At 40.6% G+C, this 17,436-nt stretch overlaps 1 protein-coding gene across 6 annotated transcripts in view; it reads left to right on the forward strand.

Moving 5' to 3' along the window:
* UTRN (utrophin) overlaps nt 1–17,436 on the forward strand; it is a 416,848-nt gene that overhangs the window by 74,334 nt on the left and 325,078 nt on the right. For all 6 annotated transcript variants that reach the window (XM_054195259.1, XM_054195260.1, XM_054195261.1 and 3 more), the window contains one exon: nt 13,799–13,860. In XM_054195259.1, the coding sequence (XP_054051234.1) occupies nt 13,799–13,860 (62 nt within the window). The remainder of the gene's footprint in view (nt 1–13,798; nt 13,861–17,436) is intronic.

A 17,436-nucleotide genomic window follows, 5' to 3' on the forward strand; every position in this document is an offset into this window, starting at 1 on the left:
TGTTTTTAAAAGGGAAGACTGTATAGCTTCTGGCTGCTTGAGTTACCCTTCAAACATGAATTTTCATTTCCAAACTTACTGGACCATGGTAATGTTTCACGTGCTGTTTGAGCAAGTAGTAGGTAGGTAGGTGACTGTGAAATTCAAAATGCCTTTGGTCCTGCTACACCAGCACACACAGACTTGTGTGTGGTTGCAGGAATTCTTTCCTTGCCACTTTGATGTGGTAGGCTTCATGAATACTTGGGTTTTGTAAATGATCCTATGCTCCCATAAGTTGGTCATATGTGTCAGCAGTGGACAATCTGAAATATGAGCGGTGTATTGCAGCTTGCTCCGTGATGCTTCAGACAGCAGTCCGTATGAGTTCATGTGCCCTTCCATGCATCGTTACTACTGTTTCCCATTTCCACGCTCCTTTGCAGCTTAAAAAGGTCTTATTTCTGTTTTTGTACTGCTGCTTTGTTTGTGTGTTCTGGTTAACAAAACATTCTAACTTTTAAAGAGTAGCCTAAATGTAGCAGTAATGTGGAAAATCAGAAGTGGTACGTAACTAAATTAGAGATCTTCAGATATGAAGTTATAATCTATATTATGTAAGTAAAACTTATATCATTGCATTGTGGATGAAAACAGTTGTGATGTTTCTTAAAAAAAACCTAAGTGGTTCTGTGATTTAGTTTTTGGGACTGATGTCCAAAGGAACAGCCAGCTGTAGAAAAATCTTGGAATAGCTGTTTAAAACTAAGCTATTTAAGGTTTTCAGCTGTATTCATATTACAATGGTTTAAGGTGATATGTTAAAGCGGAACAACTTAAAAGACCTGTGTAGGTGGGAACTGGAATGTGACTAAATTGCAGGCATGATAACATCGTTAAGTGTCACAAGTATTTGGCAATTACAAAGCAGTCAGAGACTAGCTGACTATTTGAATATCTCATGTGGCATATCCTCCTCTCTGCTTGTCTTTGAAGGCAAAAGTACTAACTATCCCTCGCCAGTTTAATTACCTAATTTTTGCCCAACATATACATCTGTGTATCACTGCAAATTCACATTGCTGTGAACTTGGGTGAGATTAAGAAAAAATGCCTGCCAATGAACTAAAGAAGTTGCAGAGTGTTCCAGATTCATTGTACCTCCCTTCTGAGTTTAGGTGGGGGGGAGACACCTTAGTGAAAGGCTAATTCAGGGCTAATATATACTCAGTCAAGGTTCTCTGACTTGTTACCGCAGTAAGATCACGTGGGGAATGACCAAAGCTGCTATAAGTCTCCTTTTTTTGTGTGGTTTTTTGTTGTTGTTGTTGTTTTTTTGGTTTTGTTTTGTTTTTTTTAAATAATAAAATATGAAGATTGCACTGTGTGGTGCTTGTGGAATCGATCAGGCGTTAACTGCATCTGCAAAATAAAAAGTGAAATGCTACAGCTTCTCGCAAATTTTATCAGTCGTATTGCTCTTAGTTTTGCCTGGTGTGATGCAGATAAGACTGGCAGAAGTATTGAACTTGCTTGTGATAGTTAATAATACAGAAGGTTGAAAGTAAATCTTTCTGCTTTTACATTTGTAGAAAAGGATCTAAAATAGAGTTAAAAGTACTGTCAAGATGCATTCCCCACTCTCTTCCCACACCTGGTTTGTAGTATACAAAACTAAAGATTCAAAAGCAAGTCATGTGAGGACTACGGTGTCTTTAGGAGATTATCTGTGATTTCTATTTTGTATTTCATCCTGTTCATACCACTTGTTCTTTCGGTGAATGGTAATGTTATTTTAATGGTTCAGAAATAATAATCTTACTTCTATTACTTCCGTTAAGGTGTTACTTTTATTTGCATAACCTGAAGGGTGTGAAATGCATTGCTGTTTTTGGTGGGTGTTTGTTTTTGGTTTTTTTTTTTTTTTTTTTTTTTTTACTACTGAGCTTTGTAGTTTGCTATAAGTTAAGTGCATTATTTTATTGAGAATTTGAAATTCTTGTAAACATGTAGGAAGTCAATTTGTTATAGTAACTTTCTCAGAGAAGTGCAAATACATGTTAAATAGAAAGCAAGCTTCCCTTAACCCCACTGGGGAACCACATAAAAGTTTTGCTTTTCTTTGATAAAGAGCCAGTGTTTTTTTGTGCTTCTGGGATTGCATCCCTGCCTTATCCCCATGTCTTTTCTCTCCCTCATTTGACCCTTCACCTCTGAGCAATTACACGTTAATCCAGACCCTTCACAACCTGCTCAAATGTGTGGAGCAATTGGGCTTTGTTTCACCAGAGCTGGCGCGTACATGGGAGTTTTTGCATGGGCAGAAACTAATGTGTGGCTGGCTCTTGGGAGAGCTGGGGACGTGCAGATAAAGTGCTAACGCCCAACCTCAGACTGGGATATCATACTGAACCCTGCCTTTAAGCACAGCCCATGTTCTAGCTGTGCTTATATCATGTATTTCTCTTGGGAAATTTGGGAAATACTTCAGTACTAATTGTTTATAGTAAGAAATATTATTTGATGCTACTTGCAAATAATTTTTCTTTCTAGGGTGGGCTGTGGGTCAGGGTGTGAAAGCCTTGGAAGAAATTCCCCCTTGCATTATGTGGCTCAGCAATGGTGAACTTGTCCTGGCTTTTTCTGGGGTGGGGCTTAAGTGCTGACCTTACTTTTAATCCAGAATGACACTGCAAAGACATAAGTACTTTTATGGATTAAAATATCTCAGATCAAATGCTCTGAGTTTCAAGATAAACCTTTGAATTGAGGAAATGATCATTTTGTATTGCATCAAATGCTTTAGTCGGCTACAGAGGTTGTACTTTGTATTTTGCTTTCGCTCTGCTGTATAGCCTCCCTTTCTTACTGGCAGAAAGAGTTGTTCTGCCATGTAGTTATACTTTTTTCCTCAAAATTAGTGAATTAAGCCAGCAAAAGCTCCTCTTTGACCCAGCTTTGGCTATGCCAGAGGAGGTTTTGTTACTGGTGATGTCCATGCACATTTTTCATATCTAAGCCAATATAGTTGTGCCAGTAAAATTCAATAGTGTATGTCTGTGTTTAGATGCTGACTTATGTGCATTGGTGGTAAAAACTATTTTCAGACTAAACCTCACAGTATTTCTTCTTGTGTTGCAAGCTAGTTTTCATTTTAGAGGTCATTCAAGGATACAAAGGCCTTCTGTGTGGAAGGAAGTTCCTAAGCACTTGGGTTTAAAACACTGCTACCTAGTTATGTCAAAGTTGCATTGCAGGTCTGGTTTCAAAAGGTCTTAACATTGTTCCTGAACTCGTCTCTTAATCTTCTGCATTGGCTGTTTCAACATTGAAATTCGTCTGATTAACTGGTTTATGCTACTTTTACATCTCTTCAACTTCAGTGCCTGCAATCATAGTTCCTGTTGGATTTAGCAGTGGTTGCTCAGGGGAGTGTGTTACCATAAGGAGGGCTGTGCTGGGTTTAGCCTGATGTGGTACCCGTGGTGGTGTCCACAGCTAGGTACAATGTGCTTGCACTTCTTCCATAAGAACATCTTCAGTGGCACTTCCTCTAATATACCTTACTTTCCAGTGGTTTGCAGTTCAGGGATTTTTTTCAGCTGTAAATTATATCAATTGTTTTGTAGACTCTTAATTCCATAAGCTTGTCTCTGCTTTTTTAGCCCATTTGTACTCATGCCCTTGTTTGTCTTGCTTTCACTGGTGGTTACTGTCATTAATTTTAGTACACAGGCTAGCAATATTCAGGCTGCAAGCTCCAGCCTCACTGAGATGTAGACGCCACCTGCTCTGCTGCAGGGACATTGATCTTTGTTGAAACAGAAAATCGGTGACTTGAAGCTCTTGAGCTGCCTCAGTTGGGCAGCTGTCTGCTGTGCAAGGGCTCTGAATCCTGATGCCTGACTCCTTAGCACCAGGAAGGTGTGCAAGAATCCTTTCAGAAAATGCACCCAAGACAGGATTACACCTGTAAGTGTAACTGATCTACTGGAGTTGTTGCCGGAGGCAGCAGTAATCTGACTTGTAATTATCTGCTTTCATTAGGTGATCTTTCTTTTTGTACGGCCAGTTTCTAGGAAGGGAAAAGTGATGTGTTTGTTCTGAATTTCTCATGCCCTCACAAAACCATTTAAGGTGATGGAGTGGCAGTACTCAAACGCCACTTTGCACAGGTTTCATCACAGTCCTCCCAGTTGGTCATTAAATAATAAAAGCACTAGGATTGGGATGTGTACGTTTGTAATCCTTTGCCTAAACAACGGGCTGCTGAAATCCCTTGGCTCACGTTCTTGACAGGCTTTGAACTTTGGTTGCTCTCCTTTTGACTGCTCTGTTCCTGCATCTTCTCCAGTTTTGGTCACGCAGTTTGGAGTGGTATATCCTGAAAGAGCTTTCTGTACTGAAGTGGGAGGTCTTCTGTGGGCTCACACTGATGGTGATCAGTGGCTTGCGTGATTGCATAAATGGTGGTTTTAATGCATTCCAGATATTTATCCTTTAATTGTCAAACAGAATTTATGTACTTTCAGAGCAGTTAATCAGGGAGAGAGTTCAATTTTGGGGCTTAATTACTGACTAAGCCAGGGAAGGAAACGTGAGTTTAATTAGGATATAGGATTAGCAGTGCCTTGACCTACTGCTGTTGTGACCAAATAACAAAAGAAAATTCTTATGTTTGCCAGAAGCCATAAGAAGGGATAATTTGTAAAAGTTTACTCCAGTTTCTCTTTTATTCTTTCCTAATTCAGGTGTCTCACTAAATACATGAATTGGATAAGACACCTTTATGACTGTGTTTCTTCTTGCTGCTAGAGAACGAATATTAATTTCTACATGGACAGAGCGCTCAAAGTTTTGCTTAGCATCACATTTTTCTGCACAAAGGTTCCCCCTTCCCCAGTGGTGCTATATTTCTTTTCCTTGGCCAGCAAAGGTATGTGACTGGGAAATACATTTATCTCAAGAAGTTGACTTGCCTTTTGCTTAATCTTCCTTTTGCTTAATCTTCCTCACTAGGGCTGTACAAAACACTTAATATACTTCAGGTAGGTCATGTGAAGCTAAAAGCAGGTTAAGTTACGGTGATCGTTTCCATAGTGAACTTGCTGGAATATTTTAGGGATAGAACTGAGAGTATTTTGTGTGGTTTGCGCTAACAAGCATATTGGATTTAAATTCTTTGGTCATCCTATTCATTCTTTTGCTTACTTCTTCATGTTTAGAGCACCACTACACCACATTAATTTTGGGGGCTTCCTTTAAACCTTCTACATTTCAGGTTTCATCTTAGTAATTACAAAGGTTAATAGGCTGAGGTAAATAATTTACAGGCATCAGTGTGGCTGATCATTGACAAAATAATGGAATAGCTAATGAAGCTCAGACTTAGCCTGTCTGGAAGGAAAATAAGCAATTTATGCTTTTTTTAAACTTTATTTGCCTATTTGGTTTCTGTAAAGACTGTTGGCTCAACTTTGTTGCTGAGATCAGTATGCAACAGTTTGAGTTGAGGAATATTTTCTATTTCGGCGTGTTTCCCCTCTGCTTCTGTCTTGCAAGTGTTGCCTGCCTAGGAACTCATGAGAGTAACATGACATAGTGTGAGTTTTGGTTGTGAAGAATTGAAATGTGTTAGTCTGTGATTGTAAGTTGGCCACAGAAGAGTGTAGAAGCTTTCTAGTACATAGTCTGTTAAGTGAAATCGTGTTAGTGAGCAGCTTTCCAGCAAGTGTCTTGGTGAGCTTTAGATGCTGTCAAGCTTTGCTTCCTTTCTCTTTCATATCTTTCTCTTTACCATGAACATGCTGCATGTTCTTAGACAAGCTCCCCTCTACTCAGCGCTGGTGAGGCCACACGTGGAGTACTTGGTCTAGTTCTGGGCTCCCCAGTACAGGAGAGACATGAACGTACTGGAGTGAGGTGAGTGAAGGGCCACTAAGACAATGAAGTGACTGGAGCATGTCTCCTATGAAGAAAGGCTGAGAGAGCTGGGACTACTCTTCAGCCTGGAGAAGAGAAGAATTGGGATCAGGGGGATGCTACCAAAGTTTATAAATACCTGAAGGGAGAGTGTAAAGAGGATCGAGCCAGGCTCTTCTGAGCAGTGCCCAGTGAAAGGACAAGAGGCAATGGGAACAAACTGAAACACAGAAAATTCTATTTATACTTAAAACACGGATATGGGTTGCCCAGAGAGGTTGTAGAGTCTCTGTCCTTGCAGATCTTCAAAATCTGACTTGACCTGGCCCTGGGCAACCTCCTATGACCAACGGCATTGGACTAGACAATCTCCATAGGTGCCTTCTGACTAGTGTGAAACTTAATCCAAGTTTCATGTCAAAAAGTTAATTAAATAGCTACAGGTTGTGTGAAAATTAGTGGCTGGAAGAAGAAGAGGCCCTGAACGCAGTGCCTCTACTCAAGAAGCAATTGTTAAAAAGAAGTATAGATGTCTTTCCTGCTGCCTGGTGGATGGTCTGTCAGTGTCTGCATGTGAGGCACAGCCTGGTGCATACCCAACTGCCTGTACCTTGTGTGCTGGGATGGGGTGGGACCTTACCGTGAGAGACCAGAGAAGTCGTGGGGAGGAGCTGGCACTGATGGGGCGTATGCTAATATTTAGGAAGCCAAACATTATTAATCTACTTCTTAGGAAATTGGAGCATTTAATATGTAGGAGCCAGGTATTTTTAGCTTACATCTCAGGAACTGGCTTCTATTTGTGAAAAGCTGTTGACCTAGAGAGGTTTAGAGCAAGAATGAGGATGGAGTGTGGTGGAAGGAGACTTGGGACAACATGGGGAGAGATGGATGGAGGACCCTGGGAAAAAGATGGGCAGCTCTGAGAAGGAATGGATCAGGAAAGATTTTAATATTTGTGAGTGAAAAGACAGAGAATAGGGGATGAGGAATGTTTGGGATTGCAACCTTTGGGTTTTTGGAAAAGGAAGATAGCAAAACCTCTGGCTGAACAGAGTTGGGATAAAAGAGACTCTGGAATATGAGGGGGGCAGAAGTTCAGTGCTGTGAATAAGAACTTCGCAGAGCGCTTCTGTCTTTACCCACCTGTCATAGAGAACAAAGTAACAGTTACATCTTTTGTACTGTGAACTTTGTTTCCTGAAGGTGTTCAGACAAGGTTGTTTGTGATGTCTGTCTGATTTGAAACTCTGCCATAACTAGCAGAGAGAGATACTTGGATAGATACAGTTAATGGCTTGGCTTCCTTCTCTGCCCGAGCAATATTGCTTACTTGGGCCTGCGCAGGGTCTCTGACATCTGTTGTGTCTCTGCTTCCTTCTGGTATGCAGATGGGCTTTTTGTGGGGTCGGCTCTTGTGTTATGCAGGAGATTATGCTAGATGATCACAATGATCCCTCTGACCTTATATCCCGTGAATCACCTCCACAAATGCAAGTGAACCTAATAATAGTTCTAATTTGGGAAGAGAAAAAGGAGCAGATGGCTAACACCAACTTGTGGAAAGCAAATCTGCTTTCTTTGTAACAGCTCAGAAATGCAAAGACCTAATCTGTGTTCATAACAAAACGAGCAGTAGTAAATCTAGTTTGTGATTCCTACCTTTTATTTGTGTCTGTAAATTTGCTCTCTTTAAGTGCCATCCTGTTTTTGTGCTTAGAAACATCTTAATAGCCAGATTTTGGGCAGGAGTTATCCGCCTTTCTCTTCTCTTTCCATGTGCCAGTCATGTTGGCTGGGACCTCAGGGAGATGGTGAGGGCATCTTCTTCTCCCTGCTTGTGAGGTTTGTCCTTTGATATCTACAGGGTGCATATAATCCAATCCACTCTCTATCATTGTAGAGGTATTTGTGATACCTTTATTTCATTTTTTTTTTTTCCCATGGTGCACTTGCTGATAGCTGAAACCCTTTGCTCTAACCAAAGATAACAGCAGAGACTTTTCCATCCTCAAGCCTTAGTGTGTGGTTGCTGGCAGTTTGTGAAATATGTGCCCAAATGTATTTGTATCTCACACAAAGGCTTCCCAGGGCTGTCTTGCGCTGGGAGCTGTTGCTGCTTGGCTTGACTGAATGTTAGGGAGCCATTGCAGGCTGTTGGATAGAAATGCGGGCAACCCTCCAGATCAGCCCCGTGTAGTTGTTGGGAGACACTAGCTCCAATTCTTGGCAACTTGTGAAAACAGTGGGGTCACTGGCTGACCAGTGTGGGCCGTCAGGCCTGGTGCGTGGTACCACAGCATTATTTCTGTCTGCCGAGAGCTTGCTTTTAAACATCTAGCTTCCTTTTAAACATCATTCCAATGTGCTGAGCCCAGCAGTGGGGTGTGTTAGATTGCTTTTGCTGGGAGGTATGGAAACAGCTATTTTAATATTGCTTCAGCTGTGAGGATACCTTCTTCTAAGTTATTGGTTGCTGGGGGATTTTTTTTATTGTGAAGTAAATTCAATTTAGCTTAGATTCACAGCACACTTCAGTGAGAACCGTGAGGTGGTCCTCATTACTGCTCTGTGGTGCCTTGTTGGGAAACACCAGGGCATGAGGTGTGGGTTTGTTTATTTTTTTTTTTTACGGTTTTTGTGTTTGGTTTTTTTTTGGTAATGCTTGTATTTCATAATTTGGTCTATACAGAGAATTTATAATTTGGGCAACTGCATCTTATGTGGCAATTGCTATAGGCAGACATCACTACTTTTTTTTTTTTAGAGACAAGTTATTAATATAACTGTGTTTTGCCCAGCTGCTGAAGTTTGGAGGGGGAAGGAGAAGGAATGAAGGAAAACTTTGTGCTGATTGCAGAAATTAAAATTTCAGTGCAAAGGTAAAAGTTTACAAGGGAATTACTTGTTGTTAGAGCCCTATGTTCTACCATGGTGTTGCAAGAGAAGAGGGAATCTGCAGAACAATCTAACTTTTACTTTCTGTTTCTTTAAAAAACACTAACAGCCTCCCCTCTAAAAAAGCCCAAGCCAACCCAAAACCTCAGGACTATAGATAAAGATTATTTGGTGTTAATGAAGTCAGGGTCCAGTAGTCCTGATGAGCATCAGAGGTTCTTCTGTGAGCTTGGTGGTCGGGAACTCTGTGCTTTGTGGCTTGCTTGGCTTTTTGCCTCTTGCTAGCAGGGATAAAAACCACACTGGTTTCCATCCTCAAATTTTAGATGCTTATTTTGTGTCTTTTTATACATGAATTAGTCTGAGCGAGTTTCACAAAAAGATAGTTACTTTCAAAATGCTTTTTCTATCCAGAAAACCCTGCATCCAAGAATACAAAACTTTCCCCTCTTTTTGTTAATGTTGTCAGGGTTTCAGACCCCTGATAGTCCTGGGTGGGGCAGTATCTATGATAGATACCTTGCTTGCCTAAAGGCTTAGGCAAAGGGGTGTTCCTGACATTCCAAGTGTCTTAATTGAAACCCACAGGCTAATTCCTTCTTTTATTTCTAAATTCCTTTGCCGAGAACTTAAATAATGAGGTGGGGAAAGCAAATTTAAGTTAAAATGTGAGATGACCCTTGGTAACTTATGCTGGAATGGTTGGGCAATTTCTGTACTTTATTTGCCAATCTAGTCTGTATGCTTCTCCAGGGCACTTTCATTATAGTGCTGCTCTGCCAACTGTTTTGGGTGTGATAACTTTTGTCTTTCAAAAACTAAATAACACCGTTCTGTCATGTAAGCATGTAATGCGTTTTGGGGAAATAAGAAAGCTGGCTCTCAGTATGAAGCTGAGGTTGAGTAAGGGACAAACCACAATCCAGTAAGGCTTTTGGTTTTTACCTCATTTTTTAGATCATTTAAATTCCTTTTTGCTCCTGAACATAATATTCACAAGATAATAGATTGGACTTGAACTGCGGTTTCAAGGTGCCCCAATAAAATTAAGGGACAATGCTGAGGGTGGAGGAGGTACGTAAGACTGTAAAAACAGCTGTTGGGGGTGACTGAATGCCAGGACACTGGCTGGGCATCTGATCACAAGAGCCGGTTTTTTTGAGTGTACTCCAGTTGCATGGACATACATCATATTGTATAACAGAAACAGGCTTCAGCAAACAAGCATCCGGGATAGGAAGCTCCTCTTCTCTCTGTCATCACAAGAGTTTAATTTTGTGTGCATGTGTGTGTTTAGGTTTCCTTTTATTTCCTCTTAAAGGAACACACTGTTCTGACACTGGCCATTACGAGTCCATTAAGTGACTGGAGGGCAGGCAGAGCCATATTGGCCAGAGGAAACAGTCGGTAGGTGATGAAGCAAAATTTGGCCCCCAGTCAGTCCTTGGCTTTTATCGTCAGGCTGTGGTGGTGTGGAAGGAAACACAAATGTTTTAGTGACTTGGTGAATTTGTTTCTCACTGGGCTGTGACTTGCTGACATTTTTAATGTCGTGTGTGAGAAGTTGACTGGCTGGAGTACCACGCGCTTTGCTGAATGGTAATATTGTTTTTTTGACCGAATGCGGCTAATTTGTTACCCGAGTCATAATGTCAGCCTCCGGGGGTTAGCTTTACAGACTCATAGGAATCTAAAGAAAATTAATTTGTGGGATAAAATAACTTGTCACTGTTGTTAACAAAGCACCAGCATTTCAGTTACAAATTTCTTTCCAGGGATTTATAGCAGGAAAGCTTGACACAACCCTAGCTATAATGGCCAATTACACAAATCCTAGTTTCAGAGGCTTTTATAAAGCAAACATGAAAGCAAAGTCTGACTGGGCAAGTGTCATCTATGAGTTTTATAACTGAGCAGGATGTTTTGGAAAGATGGGAGTTGTGGGTGTTCTGATTCCTTGCTTGACTGAAATAGAAAGGGTGCCCTGATACTGAAAAGATAGTAGGGGTATGTACATTCATATTCTTTCTTTCACCATTAAAGACTAAGTAGTTAACGTTTATTGAAGTCATGTGTGTTTTGGTTTGTCGGTGGTTTTTTTTTTGTGTGTGTGTTTTTTTTTTTCTCCCCTCCCTAGGAAACCCTTTTCTTGAAAGGAGGGGAAAAGGGGGGTGGATTTTCAGTAAATGTCATATATGCTACTGCAGCACACACAGCTGGAGCACTTTCACAGCCTGGACCAGGGGAGCAGCTGTAGGCCTGCTGAAGCTGGTGTAATGCTGAGAAGAGCTGTCACCTGCTGTGTGTGTGTCTGTGAAGGGGCTGAGCCCCCCAAGATTGGGGTGTGTAAAGTTCCTAGTGCACAGGATTTATAAATCTATAACCCGTTTCATAACTGTTGTTATCCTTTTACACAGTCAATACAATTATTTTTGGCCTTTCCTTGTGCTTTGCTTTTATCATCTTAAGGAGTAACCATGTTAAAAGAACATGACATCTTGAACTTTGGGGTTATTCTTGATTCTCACAGAAGTTTAAGGAAGGAAAAAGGCAATCCTAGCCTTAGGAAAGCGTTCTAGTACATAAGTATGTACTTGGAGTTGCTAGTAGAACAGGGACAGAGGCTACTGAATTTAAAGAGAGAAGGATGTTTAGATCTCAAAACAAATACAATACAAACAGTATTTGCAATTACTGTAAATGAAAAACATTATCAAGAGTTGGACGGAGTCTGAGATTGAGTTTTGTATGATGCTAGGTTTTTGGTCCAACAGTGGCAGTTAATCTAGTCTGCTCCTGTCTCCTAAACAAACAAAAAAAAACCCAACCAAAAAAGCCCCCCAACCTTGGAGGGCAAAAAATAGAGTAAACATATTCAGTATATTTGGAGTTTCAATCTTGACCCTGTCAGTCTCCTGTGAGATGGGTACTTGGCACAGAGTATGCTGCTGGTAGATCCTATCTGTCTCTCATGGCACAGCAAGCTCTTTCATTGAGGGAAGAGAGCAGGGTTAATGAGATCTTTTAAGTAACTCTATTCCCCCAGAACAGCACCTTGAATTTCAACGAGCTGTTTTAAGCACGGCCTACTGTGCATGCACTGTGTAGGTATCTTGAAGTTCTTTCAGAAAAATCTTTTTCTGTAAATCTTTGATTTCTGATTGAGCTCAACTGAGCGTGACCGAGGAGTAGGCTGTGTTGGATCAGCTTTAGAGGGCAAAGAGAAGAGGCAGAGAAGGGTGAAACAATGGCTGCTGGCTGCCACATTGCAGCAGACATGTAGACTCTTTGGCGTGCCCTGAGCAGCTTTTTCAGTCGTAGCCTAAAAGGACCCCAGAAGTGAGATTTTTTTTTTTTAAATTGATATGAACATTTTCATAAAGTTTATTAAGTCTTTTAACTGCCATGACATTTCATTTCTTACTAATGTGACTTCTCTTGTCTGGACTGAGCTGTAGCCGCTATTCCTTGTTCATGTCTGTTGGGTAAAAAACACCTGGTCATTTGTTCCACTGCTCCAGTAGCCTGTGTGTACCAGATTTATGGCTAAATATATTAGACGTGAATGGCATCAATTTCAGATGCGTGTTGGGCCAGAAACAAGAAATTCTGAGGTGATTTACCTAAGGAATCTTCTGGTAGCATTCTGTGATTTATTTATTTTTTTTTAAATTTAATAGACATCTGGGTTTTGTAGGTAAAACTTGACTGTACAACAGTCTCAATTACTGCTGTCTGAGGTATATGATCTTTTTAGTGGTGCCTTTAAATCATAATCTGATATCTCTGAAGACTGTATAATTTTTTTTTTCCTTTTCATGATTTCATGTAGTTGGAACATTTGCGTGTCAATCCAGTTTTTTCTACGGCTTTGTCCTAGTGCAGGGGACAGATGTTCTGAACACCATGGTGGTATGCTTTGCCCAGTGGAAGGCACTACCTGCCTTGGCTGTGGTCTGCTGCATGGATTTGGAGATTAAAGCCTTTCACAGGCTGCATGTGTATCTCTTCTTGGCTGCAGCAAGCAGGCCTGAAAATCCATGGTGGGCCAACTTCCTTTGCCTGGCGTGTTGTCATCAGGTAATTCACTGCAGATGACTAGGCATAGTCTTGCCCTTAGCACAGCTCAGTGCAATTTACCCAAGAGGTGACCTGTGATATGGGCAGGGCTGTGCTGGAGATGACTAAGCCTGATTTAGTGGGACAGACTCTGCAAAATTGCAGGTGACTCCCAAATGGCTTCCTTAAACAACTTGGGAAGCTATCTTCTCTCTGCACAGCTGAAGGCCACTGCTCCTCCCTCTGCTTTGACCTGTAGGTGTTAGCCTGTCCTTCCTCCTTGTCCTGCTGAGTCCTTCTGGCTGTGTCCTGGACCCTGGGTGGTGGTACTTTGGTGCCACACCAGTAGGGGCATCTGAAGGGAAGGGCTGCTGAGCCCATCCCACAAGTTACCTGAACTTGACTGTGACTGATCACTAACATGGTTTCTAACCTGGGTGCAAAACCAGGCTGAGGCTGGGCAAGGATGTGAGTGCTTCAAGGGTTATTCCAGCAGCTTTGCTACTGCAGTTGCTGTGCCATGTACTGAAGGAGGCTATTATCTGTGTCAGAAGCTTGAATAAGGACCTCAGTAGCTTTTGGAATAATGTATCCAGGCAAAAAGGTGTTGACAAAGTCTGTTAATTAAAAGCCCATGGTTTCATAGGTTGCTTTTCACCAGATGGGAAGCTTGTGAATTTAATGCATGGGTACCCTGCCCAGGGGGTGCTGTGAGGCTGACTCTGATGCAATGGAGCTGCTGTGGTTGCTAGCAAAGTTGAAACACTTGTGTGACTCTGCAAGTACCAAAGTCTTGTAGAGGTTTGAACAGCTTCAATGACAGATTAGGCAAAAAATTATCCCACTGAGTCAAGATAGTTTTTATTATGACCTGTTTTGAGCAATCTAGGATTAAGAAGAATGCATTTTCACTCATTGTTTTCTTATTTTCTCTCTCCAGATGAACACAATGATGTACAGAAAAAGACTTTTACAAAATGGATAAATGCTCGGTTTTCCAAGGTAATGTTGTGTTGAAAGTATGACTTCATTTTGTTTGAAGTCTTTGCTCTTACCCTTGTAGAATGCTCCTAGTAAAATGCATCATGAGAACAGATATAATACCATAATGTTTGTTCGCTCTTTGTTTCCCCATGCACATAAACATTTGACACTACATGTCTTGTTTAAGAAAATATGAAAGATTCATCTGTTAATGTATTAAAATACAGTTATTTGCATGACGGTGTCTGATTGGGTTTTGGTTCTCTTTATACAGTTTATTTCTACATGCAGTTTTCTGAGTGCATTACAGCAGATTTTGAACCTTAGTCGCTCCGTTAACTCTCAGTGCTGCCGAGTTAGCTTTCCTCATCCAAAATACTCTGCAAACCTGCAGTTGAAGCCACCTGGTGTTGCTACTTGAGTCTTGACTGTGAATTTTTGTATAATTATTTGTTAATGTTGAATTTTCCTTGGCATTCATGCTGTATGTTTCTTGTTTTAATTCTCTTTACTGACTTGAAGCTTACTAAGGGTCTTGTTTTGTGTTTTGGGATGACAGGAAGTGGTGGTTGCTTTGGGATGCTATTTAAAGCCTGTTTTTTATACTGTTCTGCACATAGTGAAAAACAACACTTTGCCCAGAAGCAAGGGGGCTGTGGGAACTTTCCCTATTTTATAGTCTGAACGTGTGAAGGAACCTGGGCTATTATCAGAGAAAATTCATGTTGTTTTTTTTTCTAGCCAGTATGGTGCTGCAAGTGGGATGAGTAATAGTTTGCACCCTGTTAATGAAAAGGCGCATGTGTGTGAAATCCTGAAAGCAGATAAACATATAGAAGGAAGGGTGTGGAAGGAGGGGTATGTGTGGTTTGTTTTTCTTTTTAAATATATCAACAACAGTGCTATAGCAATGAATGGCGGCCTCTGGAGCACTGCCCTTCTGAAGTTCTTGGTCAGCAACGTAAGAAATTCTTACCTTCCTTCCCTTCCTGTGCAACAGGAATACTGGGCAATGCAAGGCTTGTGGCCTTGGTTCATTCGCTTTTGGCTTAGGTTTGTTTTGGTTGAAAGCTGATAACCCGCACTCTTCATCCAATGCGTTCTTGGCTAGCTTGCTCTTTAGGGGCGTGTACATGCAACTGGCTGCTCTACACTCTGCTTTTGGCTGCTGCAGAGAGGAAAGACAGTCCTGCGGGATGAGGATAAGGCAGGGCAGGATCATGTAAGGAGTGAAAACATAGTGAGAAAGGAAAGCCCGTTTGTAGAGACTTACCCTGGCATAAAGATGGCACGAACATGGAAATGACAATGGTACTGAGAATGTGCTATCTGACTGGTTTGTACGTGTTATGGACACTGTATTGAAATAGGTAGAATTGTTTTCAGTCTTTATACTTCTACACCCATGGATATATCTTATAAAGTGCCTTTTACTTTTATACTATGTATTCAAACAGATCCTGCTTAGCTCCTGGATTTTCCTGACACAGAATATGGTCAGATGCTGGTTGGATTTGAAGTAACTCTGTAACTTCATGGCCCATTAAACCACCCAAAGCTATGAAAGCCTTGTTAATGACTAAAGAGACTCGTATAAAAAGACATACTCCTGACTACTGCATGTCCAATTCAAACCGGAGCATGGCTACTTTGCTACGAGAAGATGCAGGTTTATGAAGATTGGCATGTTCAGATTGCAAGGAAATTGCTGGTGTTAGGTAGAAATCACCCCATGTAGGAAAGTCTAGTTTCAACTGCGTCTTGAAAATGTAAAGAGACTGATTTCAGTCTTATTGAAGTTTTTTAATTTACCAGGTCATTTGGGCTGTTTAAAATTCCTTTTCTGTGAACTAGATTGATTCAGCTGCTTAGTAGGATAGAGAGATTTTAGAGGCTGAGTAAATGTAATCTGACTTACATTGCAGAATACAAAATGGTAACTGAGGAATTTTGTATGGAATTGCAAAGTTCAATCCAAGAATTTTACTTCCCTTCCACATTAATTATATTGTAGTTGCCCTTCATTTAAACACATAAATACAAAGTAAGCAGCTGAGCCTCTATAAACTAGTTTGGCATACAAAAATCCTAAAATTGCAATTGCATAATGTATTCAAAAGCGCTGAACTTGATTTAAATCAATTCAATAGGGTTTTACAAAGGATCTGGAGACCGAGTGATGTCTTTCCCTTCTCTCATCAGAGAATAGGTAGATATAGATAGTTCTTGCTCTAGTTCACAGTACAAGAACTTGTGTTTGTGCTCTTCCTTTGAATTGTGCTAAAACAAAATGCATCATATTTGCACATACTTCTTGAAATGAAGGCATAAGCACATTTAAAGTGGATTGAGTCTTAAGGTCAATAAACGTATTCAGCCAAGACTCAGTGCTTGCTGTAGAAATCTTTACCTTATCAGAGCCATACGCACTACAAGTCACAAGCCTATGATGGTTGTGTAGTAAGGAAATTTTGTTAAAATCAAAGGGAATAAAATTCCTTAGACAAATTGTCTATTTTACCAAGCTTTAACCAATAGGGAAGTTTGCATTCAAATAAATATTGATACAGAGCATTTCAGTGTATCTTTATATTAGGCTATCTGATGTTTTTCCTTATTGGATGTTTTTCCATTCTCTGTTCAGTCTAATTTCAAGAGTCCAGATTTAGCTGTTTCTCTGTAGTATAGCCCACCAATTAAGTTGTATAGATAATGTATGCTCTTCAAACACTGTAAAATTATGTTTTTTATCCTTTTTTTCTATCCCTTTATCCCTTTCTATCCTTTTTTCATTAACATTTACCAGTTCATAAGTATTAATGGATATATTTCCAGAACACCTTTCTGTAATGCAAGAGTACTGTCTTATGCGTTTACAGCTATGGCATATAAAAGTAAATATCAGAAGTAGCTACTAATTTTGAGTGCCCAATCTGAGACTTTGGTTAGATTATCCAGAGGATTTGACATTTCTGTAATATCTTCATATAAACCAGAGCTCTTGTGGAGCCTTATGACAGAGCTCAGAGGGTTCACCTCTTCTGCAAACTCAAGCAAACCATCTAAAGTATCTAGTTGGTTTTCAAATGGAGCTTGATCAGCATAGAGAAGGGACTTCAAGAAGATGATACCTGTGTCAGCAAGGACGGGATTTAATGATCTAGGGAAGTCTCTTAATATGGCACACTGTGATTACCTGTAAAGTTGTGCTTTAAATGATTCGGTTACAGGGGAACCCTTGACTAAAAGTAGAATTTGAATTCAGGTCCACAAGGTACTTTACTGGTCCATTAACCATACGTTATTAGTTGTACATAGGTAAAAGGGGAGTGAACAAAGATTTTGCAATCAACCCGTTTTGACTTTTACAGACTTCTAAATAGTTTCAATCTGTATCTATTTGCATGGCATATCAGCAGGCCTGGCACTTCTAGAGTCATCGTACAGACCTCTGACACTTCAGCTGATAATTACACAGGGTACTGGCTGGATGGATACACTCGCAACTCTAGAAGACTTCAGAGGCATGTTGAGGGATTCAGGAGTCTCGTGTCCCACTTTAGACTGTGCAAGTACAGTTTTCTCAGCCCTGTT

Source organism: Rissa tridactyla, chromosome 3 (genome assembly GCF_028500815.1).
Source record: "Rissa tridactyla isolate bRisTri1 chromosome 3, bRisTri1.patW.cur.20221130, whole genome shotgun sequence".
Lineage (NCBI taxonomy): Eukaryota > Metazoa > Chordata > Aves > Charadriiformes > Laridae > Rissa > Rissa tridactyla.